Here is an 11,936-nt window from a genome sequence, read left to right on the forward strand (position 1 = left end):
CGCCATGGTGGGGTACATTTTCAAAGTGCAATTATTTAATATGTTATTTCATCAACCCTGTTAATATTACAAATACAGCTTAGCAGTACTGGCATGCAATCCACGCCAGCTATTGTGTATTAACGGGTGTTTGTAATTGAGACAGAGTTGTGCCAAATGTCATTAAAATCTGATGTGGTGAATACGGCTCGATTTCTTTATTTACTTCAATTTCCTTCCTTTATTATCGTTTGTTTTTCCGTTTTGTTCGTTCCGGGAGTGATCGGGAAGGCGGTGATCATTCTCGGAAAAAAGAAAACGAAAAAAAAAAGACAATAAAAGAAGGAAGAAGGAGATTGATGTAAATAAAGAAACCGAGCCGTATTCACCACATCAGATTTTAATCAGGTTGAGTTGTGCCATGACTTTGTCAGTTTATTAATAGTAAATGTAGAGAAACCCCATTGGAAACCAATACTAGTGCTCTATTAACACTGTATATGTATGGCGCATTATTAGGGCCATTATTATGTACAAATAAGTTGTTGGGACGAGTCAAATAAGTTATCGAGGAGCCAAATAAGTTGTTGAGGCGAATCAAATAAGTTGTACATAATAATGGCCCTAATACTCCGCCATAGTCTATGTCTATTGCCTATGATGCTACGAATTTCTTACAACACTGATGCAGCTGTGATGCTAGGAATATCACAGGGAGCAACGAGCGTGTAATTGATTGGTTGATTGATTGATTGATTGATCGATCGATTGATTGATTGATTATTTGATTGAATGAGTGAACGATAGATTGATTGATTTAATGATTAAATTTTTGTGGTGAAATAAAACTTATTTTGTTTGTGATACTGATCAATTGACTGATTTTTGTGGTGTTAAAAAACTTTTTCTTCTTCTTTCCCTGGCCACTTTACTGTCTTTCAGCTGTATATAATCCTCTCTTTATTGATTAAATAATGACATTTCATCCATTTTCCTAATCTTATCTAAGTTAAAACACCATAGTTACAAGGGAAATCGTTACCACTACTTTATCTCTTATCTTATTGAAGATTATTACACCGAACAAATACTCAGCCATGCACAAACAAGTAAGAAAGCATAGTTTGCATACATACATACATACATACATACATACATACATACATACATACACACACACACACACACGCATACATACATACATACATACATACATACATACATACATACATACATACATACACACACACACATACATACATACATACATACATACATACATACATACATACATACATACATACGTACATACACACACACACGCACACACACACCCATCCACCCACCCAGAACCATCCCCATACATACATACATACATACATACATACATACATACATACATACATACACACACACGCACGCATGCACGCACACACACACACACATATACACATACATACACACATACATACATACATACATACATACATACATACATACATACATACATACATACATACATACATACATGCATGCATGCATACATACATATGCATGCATACATACATTCGTATTTACGCATTGAAACCCTTCGTTTATATTAAAGACACTGAACGTTTCATTGGTCTCTGTGGCTGGTATTCCGTCCACCGTCTGGACATCGAAACGTGTAGGGTTAAGACAAGTGAACTGTGGATACTCATCAAGAATCTCTTTCGGTAATTCCTCGTCTATACCGCCATCGAAAGGATCATCTAAGTTAAACCATCTCGTCCACACAGTTTCTGTAGGAAAAGTATACATATGAATGAATGAATGAATGAATGAATGAATGAATGAATGCATAAATGAATGAATGAATGAATGAGTGAGTGAGTGAATGAATGAATGAATGGATTGATTGATGGATGAATGAATGAATGAATGGATGGATGAATGAATGAATGAATGAATGAACGGATTGATGGATGGATGAATGAATGAATGGATGGATGATTGATTGAATGAATGACTGAGTGAATGAATGAATGAATCATCGGAATGAATGAGTGAATGAATGAATGAGTGAATGAATGAAGGAAGGAAGGAATGAGTGAATGAATGAATGAATGAATGAATGAATGAATGAATGAATGAACGAACGAACGAACGTAATGTGTTATTCTAGTCTGGTTGCAAATGTATTTATCACATAGAAAAGATTTATGAACTCGTCCTTAATAAGATTGCTTTCACTCCCTAAACTATTCTTTCAGCCACTCCTGGGAATGTCAACATTGCATACTTTTATGTATACAAAGATTTTTAGAGTTTATAGAAAAAAAATCTATAATTTGAGCTAAGGAGCTACTAATAGTTCATTTAACGATATTTCAAAGTAAACATCTCATAATGCATCTGACAATTCAACCAGCAGTTTCACAGTTTGAATAATTTAATGAAAAGCTCTATTCACTATAGCTTGTGTACATTCATTTGTCGCTGTACATGTCTTCAATAATTTCCCAACTACACACTCAAAATAGCTTCTCAACCAAGTGCCATGGCTATGGACTGTATTACCTGTTAATTTTGCACCCCTCCTTGAAGTGAATTTTGCACCAGTAGTTGTGGAGTTTAAATTGTTTGACCAAATTGACCCTATTTGCATATTATTTATCCGATCACTTTCCTTTCAGCTATCCCCAACTCAGATACTCAAAGTAAGTAATACTACAAGTAGTTCTTTTCCTTGTCTGTGGTAATACCAACCACGTACCATATCAGATTGTTCATAAATCATGGATTCATGGCACATTCATTTTTTTAAAAGCAGCCTGACGGCCAGAATATATTCATTATATTTTGTCATAAAGGCGACATGTGTGGCGATCTATGAAGTTCAGTTGCAGGCACATGTTGTTATTGTATTAGTAACATTCAGTTACACCACACTACACCACACCACACTGAATATACCTACCAACATGTGACAGAATGGTCACCTAAGGACAGAATGGTCCTTTGCAAATCAAACGCATAGCGGTCGAGATACGAATTACTGCAAGCGGATTCTAAAGCGCAACTTTGCCTTTTACTAGAGAATCTGGAAATATATTACCAGAGATTGGAAGGACAGGGAAGTCGTTCCTGCTATTATGGCAGAAGACGGAAGTGTTGAACATTTCATTTCCGTCCACTTATTTCCTTATGTCATGATGGTAAAAGTGACTCGACAGACACAACTAATTAAGTATACATGGCATAAGTTTAACTACTCGCACAAAGAGAAATTATTTTTAACAAGTCCGGTGATGTTCATTGGATTCTTACCTGATTTGTGTATAGTCGTGACGATAATCAAAAAAGTACAGGCATTCATGATCATGAAGTTCTAGACTAAATGTTTGGATGAAGAAGTATTCGAGACACCACAGCATGCGCAGATATACATTGTTTAGTCGGATTGGGTTACACTAATGTGTTATGCATGATTGCAACTGTACGACACAGAAAAGCACTTCCGTCATGACACATTATATTACCGTGGTCAACAAGTTACAGTTAATGCAGGAGTAAATGGGCTCTCTGGTAGGGAGTGTGGAGATCGAACGAGTGTCTTTTGACTTCATACCAACTGATTTCCCCATGAGTCACTTCAAGCTGATGGTCACCAGGACTAAATATCCCCCAGAAGTCCTCCAGGAATGAACTTTTATGTGGCTCAGCAGTATGACTCTAACCGAAACTTTGCATTCAATAATTTAGATGTTTTATAAACAGTTCTGTACTGCACGGATACAACTAATGCAAGGCCCCTAAATTAGCTGGCAAGCTGTATCGGATCATGATGTATAGCAATGTTAATGCTACCCACAATATAAAGTGAGGGGAAACGTAACACTAACAATATGTAAGTACAATGGTAGTCTAGTTCCATACTACATTAACTCATAGACCCTGTTGGTGTAGGGTCTATGGTTAACTTCACACTTATGCCGTCTAGTCAAGCCCGTGACTCACGGCGTTAATTGTGGTTCAACCATGGTGAGCGAAGCGCGAACTTGCATGTCAGTAGTAATCCATCACAAATTGATGGGCTGTCCTCATCGCTCATTAATATACATTTAATACAGCTGTTTTGACTATATGTCCAATTTAACCAGGACTCCACTTCCAGTCTGTTTTAACTAAAATCCCGAGGGGACGTGATGACCTCATCATGTTTATATGAACGCTGTAGGTGGGAGTACAGAATTCTGTGTGAGAGTCATGGGCTTGACGAGACGGTATAAGTGTTAATGGAATACGGTCCATCAGGAACCAGACTAGTACCATGGTATATGTATATACAAATCTTCCTAGATGTTACTGAGGAAATAAACACTTGACCTATCATATATATATAAGAGTATCTTATTTCATGGTGAGTGAACTTGTGCAATCACAGAAACAAGTGTAATCCCTTTCATTTATAGTTGGCTAAATACGACAATATATTATCGATATTATCAACATTTTATTGTATTCTGATAGAAACATTCTGATACGTATCTCGGGAAACAAGTTCCTGTGCTTGAAAACCACTGATCTGACCACCTTCAATTGAATAATTTCCCATCTACATGTAAGTAAAGTCCTTCCCAAATACCAGACAATCAGTCTGGCAGTTTATGTGGTTCACATCCACACCCACATGCATACAGCCACACAAACATATACATGTATATGCATACATACATACATACATACATACATACATACATACATACATACATACATGCATAGACAGACAGACAGACAGACAGACAGACACACACACACACACACACACACACACCTGTCATCAAGGCCAGCTCAGTTCAGTTGTGCTTAAAAAGGTTACTCTGAAAGAAATCGCTGAATCAACTTTGATTTGATGGGGTGAATATTGATTTGTTATACAATGTTTAGACTACAAATGTACATATTGACTAGGATGACAAAAGTTAAACTGTTCACATTTGTTTGTTATATCAGTTAAGATTAGAGTGGGCTCAGAGTTGACACAGTTTGTCCAGTATGAACCCCTTAATGATTCCTAGCCGGTCATATTTGATAAGGTCATGAAACAAAGAGATTATAATTTAGTGATATCATATGAAATACTTTTCACACTTATAAATTATGTTACGACAGTGTTCCTGTTGAAATTGTGCTTTAATAAATGATTTTAAGTGTATACACTTCACTGATATGCTTTTTTCCCTTACTAGTATTGATATTAGCATCAAAGGAGGTTAATTCACACAAATTAATATTACTATGGAAAGCCAGCTTTCAGTTAGCTAAGTTAGACACAAATTCAAATTATTGTTGTTCAATCTGGTAGCTTACACAAGTGGGTGATAGCGTTGGTTATACATATGTAATCATCCTGTATTAAATCAATTGCATGATAGTAGAAACATTGGAAGTCCCCCAAAATGTAAGCTGGAAGGTCATGGAAGTTAATGGAAATAAACAATAGGAGAAGAACTATCAGAAGTGGCACATCACCCGACACCTCAATGTCTTGTAATATTTAGATCAACATGTTGCAGCAATAGGTTTAGTTTGTGTTTATCTTTAAACCTGAAAGCTGGCTTTCCACAGTTGTAAGTGCCATAAGCTTTATGATATAAGGGACGAACGTTTGTTTAGGTCAAAACCCCCTCCCCCTCCTCCTAAACAAACATTCACAAGTGCGACATCAAATGTTTATATATGATGTAAACTAAGATGACAAATGTAGTAGTCACACCACCATTATCGATATAATGTAAAAACATGATTGTAAACACATTAATATACTACCGGAAACCCAGCACCATATCTCACATTAGAAGTAAATATTTTATCAAGTTATCAACATCTCAGTAGTAAATACATAAGCTGTTATCATTGAAAGAGTGAAACTTTTCCATTGAAATTTGGTTAGAAGTGCGAAAGAAAATGAAGTTCAGCATTCACAGTGATGCCATAGCCTCTCCCCCCTAAATGAACAAAGTTGACTTATTGCGATTGTGTGATATTAAGCGATAGTCTGTAAAGTCTTTGACTTATCACACGTTAGCATGTTACAAAATAAAGCATCCAAGAAATAAAAGAGTTTGGAATTAGCTGAACACAAGCTCAGAGTCATTAAAAAATAAAAGAGTACAATATGAATTTGTCAAAAATATATACTATTTCAAATACACCAATATCCCTCCCAATTTCTATTTGAAATGACTAGTGAAGTTTTACAAAATTTAATTTTGATCAATTTTCAGCAATAGTCATTAATAATATCAGTGCTATAATTAATTGATGGTATCTACCATGCACCCTTTGGTTTAGATGAGATATGAAGTCCAGTGAAACTGGTCACAAGGTTTTATGGTTGAGATAAATACAATAAAGATAGTACACAGTCATTGCTTCTACAGCAGCTGCTCTGTATTTGTTGATACAGTAACAGCATGCACACTACATGTACTGTTACAACAAGTCTTCGTTGCACCCAACATTTCAACTTACTAATTCATAATCTGAATTTTATGACAAATATGGCAGCCATTCAGTTAAACAATCATGAAGGTCAAGAAATAAAGTGATGTGACATGTCGAACTACAGTATCTGACATCTGTGCCCGGTTTGGTTGAAAACAGCAATTTGTACAACACAGATGGTAATATAGTGCAAAGCCCTGCATTAAATAATGTTTTACTAGATCCTTCCACATATTGGTAACTGATGACCTAATAACTCAGTGTTTAAGTCATTTTGTTGTGTCTTGTAGAAAGTAGAATGGTGACATCATGGGTAAATGAAAAGGTGTGGCTGCGCTAGCACATTAAATACTATTCTTGAATTCAGACATGCATGTCAAATGTATACATATACATTTTGACACTTTTGGCTGTCTGACCTTGAAAATAGGGATCAAGTTCAGAGGTCTAGGTCTCATTAGAAAGTTAAACATAGATAATGTGTGTAGACACTCAAATGAGGTCTCTATCTATACAGCTAGCTTCCAGAGCTAGGGTAGTGGGCAAAATCTGAAATTTTTGCAACAAATTACAGAGACCACACAGACCATATTGTGAAACACTGAGAGACAGCGATCAAGCTCTGCTATCTTTCTGTGTTTCTTGTGACATGAAACCTTGTGCCAGTCTCACCATGCTTGATATCTCATCAAAACTGCATGCTCAGGCTGTAATGGCTGTAACTTACAACTTTTTAATGAAAAGTTTTATTGAAGGACATGCAGTTATGCTTGCAAATGGATATGTACCTTTGAACTCAAAATCACTGTATTTAATTTCTGCCAATTCGTCAAACTTTAATTTTTGATAGAGACGCTGACTTGAAGGAGCACTTGCTGAGGCAACGGTGAATTGGAAACCCTTAGATTTTGCCAGATCTGTGGTAGCTTGTCGGAGTCTAGTACCAAGTCCTTTCCCAGCATATTCAGCAAGCACACCAAGTTTCAGAGCTTTGGTAAACTTAGCGTCTGGATTATTTTTTAAATCTGGGTAGTCATTAAACTGGCCTTCAAGTTGATCCAAAAGTGAATTGATTGGTTCATATTTGGATATCATTTCTTGATTATCTTGATCGCTTGGTGTTGTGACACTGCCCTGATGAATGCTAGATGTGGCTACTCCAATAATCTTGTCTTTTACTGTATCTATGGCAACTACAGATATGCCATCTTTAGCAGCCTGTTGACAAAGTATCTTTGCCTGAATGCTATCTTCCTGGGGTGTCAAACCTAGGCATATTGTCATCGGCTCTCCTTTGATGAAGGTAGTCATGAGTACTTCCGTTGCATCATCGATGTCACTTTCTGTCATTTCTCGTAGTATTATCGTATTTGTTGAATCTCCACTTGCCATGATGATGTTACCTCCAACAACCTGGTGAAAAAAATGAACAGTTACACTTATTTAATTTGAACAATTTGTCAATGTGGAAACTCCATTGAGCGGTTTCACAGTTTTACTAATATGTCGAATTACAGGCACTGTAGATATGAAAATACTTTAAGAAATATTTTATACCACGCATGAGCCAGGTTCAATAAATAATATATATACTCTGGTCATTTTATGTCAAGACAATGCATATCTACATCATTGCTTCTGCTGTCTTTGAAATATGAGTCAAAATGCCCAAAATTGCCATTACTTTCTGTGATTTTTTTCATATATTTAATTGCAAATAATCATATTATTCCCCATATTATTCCCCATTGTTTTTCTTCATTCAGCTGGAAAGTACTCATGACGTAAGGGTTGCCACTATGAATCTAGCAAATCGTAATGACAAAGGCCCCTTAGGTCACTCATATTTTCCTTCGCTGAATGAAGAAAAATATTGGGGAATAATGTATAAATAACATGAAATGCATGATTATTGGTTTGGATACAGGAAATCGAGCCACATACATCATCTCGGATATATAAAGGATATGAAACTGAGAACAGAAATAAGGCTAAATTTTATTGTGTTGACGTTCATGTACTCACTTGGTATGATTACATATGTTTATCTGAGACTGCAAATTTCCATAGAAATCATAGAAATTATATAGCATGATCACTCGATTCTGTGTGTAGGGAACGACTGTGTCCTCATTTGCATATCATTTGCATGTATGTATGCAATAAAATACCACTAGTATACAATGTACACACACACCAGTGCAAGTAATCTCTGCTACATATGTAATAATCTCCAATCTTTGTCATATGAGAGCTTGTTCCTGGTCCTTTTGAAATTGGGGGTTCGCGATCTTGTTTTTCAAGGAGATTGTCATTCTTTTTTTTTTCAACAGTGTAGTCAGTGGGCATATTGGAATATTTTAAAATGATTTCAGTTTGATATCATTTTGAACTCTATTTCTAAAATGTGTACGGTGACCTCAGATATTTTTCTTTTGATTTTAACTGATAATAGGTTGGATTTTTTATTTAACAATAAATGTTTTAAATTCTAGACTTTATTTCCGAGGTGTATGCTTTGTTTAATAATTACATGAGTGGTAATATAATAACTGTACAAAAAAAAAATAGTAGTGAGTGGCACTTGCACTTGATTTTCTTTACTTCTAATGTCTTGTGGATATCAGGGCATCATGCCATACAAACAAGTAACTTATTCCATGACATCATGTTTGATAATGCCAATCAAAAAATAATCATGCTCAGATTAACATTTTTCTTAAATTCTATTGGGAAATTTAATATGAAATTGATGATTACTTTTAATTTGTGTGACATTTATATGAAAGTATTTCTGCAGAAAATTTCATGGGAAAAAATCATAGTAATCAAGTATTGAATCACCTTCAAGCAAAATAGGGCTTCAGGCAGAGACCTTGAGAATAGAATTAAAAGGAATTCGAAATGGCTATTTGAATAGGCAGCCTTGGAATAAATTGTAATGTGATTGTGAGGATATAGTTTGAAAAACAGAATGCTGATGTCTGTCACTGTTATAATTGCCATATTGACAGTATCTACACAGTCAAAATGAAAGAGAGATAAAATTTTGACGGACATATGATAGAGTGAATGATTATGTATTGCTTTGGGCTCAGACCACTAATATAATAACGATTTTTAGTGGTCTGAGCTTTGTGGAGGCACGGCACGGCATGACCGGGTGAGATAAAATACCTGTGGCCACACATACACGTATTTAGCAAATACTGCTTATCACTACAGTGAACAATGCATCGCTTGATAAACACTGATGAGTTGATATAACATTCAATATGGTTCGATGATCACAATGCAAAATTCAAATTAGATACGTATATAATTAATGTCCATCGTGTTGATCAGAAAGACCGAATTTACATTTGTGTTATTGTACATTGCAAAAAGTGCAAACGTTACCGCCTATCCATATTTGTTTCTAAACCCGTCTATGTCACGAGTAGGCCTGCTTGCAGACGGTGCACGCGTTTCGCACAAGACGACTTCCTCCGTACATGCCGTATGCAAGCAGGACTGTGTCACTAGATGACCTGTGCCCCGGGCCTGTGCCTCCTGCTTGCAGACTAGACGGAGTAAGACTCGATTCCGACAATTTCCTAATCCTCAAGTTTTGGCAGATAGTGTCTCTTTCGACGTTTCGTGATCTCGATTTCCGTACTTCGTCTGCATGCAACATTTGTCGATTTGGTCCACATTATAGAATAGGGTTGAATGCATCGATACGTTGTGGATTTATCCATGGATCTATGATCTATCGTAGAGTATACATTTTAAATGAACTGAAAATAGCATGTCAGTGACACTGGAATTCTACCTTTAAAATAATCATTAACAATATTAGATGCTTCATTCATGTACTTCATTCTGAGGAGTAGATGTTGACACAATGACATGTTTTGTACTCTGTACGTTAGCGTATCCGAGTTCCACTTGGTGTACAGGAAATGAAATAATTGCAGTGAAATAAATACTTACCACAGAAAATCAGAGTGCTAAGTGGGTGACGCAGGTTCGAGATTCCGTTGACACGCTTGGCAACAAAAACTGCAGGATATGGTGAATTGCGTCTTATAAATCTAATATCCGCTTGATAATAAAATCATGTTGATCTGACGTCGCTGGGGGCGCTATGCTAAACCTGACGTTGAATAACCATCGAATAACAAGCTTTGTTGTATTGGTGATGTAGTTCAAGTACACGGTGCTTGGTACTGTATTTCTAAATACATGTACTTGAAATAAAATCTTGAACGTTATATTCGTTCCATCGACAGGCTACATCACAGATTAGTTCAACGCTAATCAATGTACACAAAAAAAGGCATTGCATCGAAAACTAACATTAATAAGTTAGGCTGGGGTCAAAATTTATGATGGGGGGGGGGTTGGGAAAAATTATTTTGGTCAAAATATTTTTCACAGCCCCCCCCCCTTTGCGAACTCAAAATATTTTATTCCCCCCCCCCGTAATGAACCCATGAATTTTCGTAGCCCCCCCCCCCCCTCACCATTCCCGGCTACACATATTTTAATGTGTAACTATACAGTAACCCCCTCCCCCTTCCACTTTAGAGATGTACAGTAGTACATAGTAGAGAAACAGACGAAGGCATACACAAATAAATTCGCATGGCTGTCACCCAACTCATCATTGAATATAGATTTTAGAAGGTATTGTGGCGAAGCTGCAGGAAATTTTTCAATTTACTCGGCAAACAACTGCTCCTGGTTTAATTTGGTTCAAATTATGAGCAAAATATTTTTGGCCCCCCCCCCTTTCAGACCATCAGAATTTTCATGCCCCCCCCCTTTGAACCCTCAATATTTTTCATGACCCCCATTTCTCCCAAGCCCCCCCCCCCCGATATAAATTCTGACCCCAACCTTACATGCTGCCGACTAAACCTGAATTTGGTTCAATGCAATATCAAAACGTATGGACATAGGGCCTAAGCTTTAAAATATTTTTATTTATGCAGGATTTTCTTATTCGGCTCAGGTTTTTTTTCTTAACCTATAGTTTTGATACATGCATTTTGCACAATTTTTTTCGAGTCTCATCAGTTTTTTTTTCTCTCACTTTTTGCCCAGCAACACAATCTTCCAGAAGTTCTCTAGCATTTTCTTGACATATCGATCAAATAGTTTGGAATTGAAACCCAAAGTGGATACAGGAAATCGAGCCACATACACCATCTCGGACATTTAAAGGATATTAAAAGGAGGACAGAGATAAGGCTAAATTTTGTTGTGTTGACGCTCATGTATAATCTTCACTGATCAGTAGTCATACATATTACCTTTAATAGGCCTAATGTTGGTCATGTTTGCCCCTTTGTCTGAAATAACTCAATAACTATATCACGACAATTTGCCAAGTCATCATGTAATAAGGCTCTTGGCATCGCAATCCCCCCCCCCCCCCCCCAATATGCATACCACACATGACACAGCCTTATGTCAAA

The 11,936-nt window shown here is 36.5% G+C and overlaps 1 protein-coding gene and 1 long non-coding RNA gene across 3 annotated transcripts; both read right to left on the reverse strand.

Annotated features, from left to right (window-relative positions):
• Positions 1-51: 51 nt before the first annotated feature.
• Positions 52-3,413, reverse strand: LOC144436973 (uncharacterized). The gene is made up of 3 exons (XR_013480980.1): positions 3,292-3,413; positions 1,558-1,763; positions 52-57 (listed from the first exon to the last, which is right to left on the reverse strand). It is a non-coding gene; the product is annotated as an uncharacterized LOC144436973 (long non-coding RNA).
• A 1,470-nt stretch (positions 3,414-4,883) lies between these two features.
• LOC144436580 (arylalkylamine N-acetyltransferase-like 2) lies at positions 4,884-10,562 on the reverse strand. Of its 2 annotated transcripts, none has more exons than XM_078125403.1 (2): positions 10,447-10,562; positions 4,884-7,884 (listed from the first exon to the last, which is right to left on the reverse strand). In XM_078125403.1, exon 2 carries the CDS (start codon positions 7,861-7,863, stop codon positions 7,195-7,197), a length of 669 nt encoding a protein of 222 aa, XP_077981529.1. In that variant the 5' UTR covers positions 7,864-7,884; positions 10,447-10,562; the 3' UTR covers positions 4,884-7,194. The 2 variants fall into 2 exon arrangements, with proteins under 2 accessions (XP_077981529.1, XP_077981528.1); XM_078125402.1 differs by lacking the exon at positions 10,447-10,562 and adding an exon at positions 10,286-10,320.
• Positions 10,563-11,936: the final 1,374 nt, after the last annotated feature.

The sequence above is a fragment of the Glandiceps talaboti genome, chromosome 6 (assembly GCF_964340395.1).
Source record: "Glandiceps talaboti chromosome 6, keGlaTala1.1, whole genome shotgun sequence".
Classification (NCBI taxonomy): domain Eukaryota; kingdom Metazoa; phylum Hemichordata; class Enteropneusta; family Spengelidae; genus Glandiceps; species Glandiceps talaboti.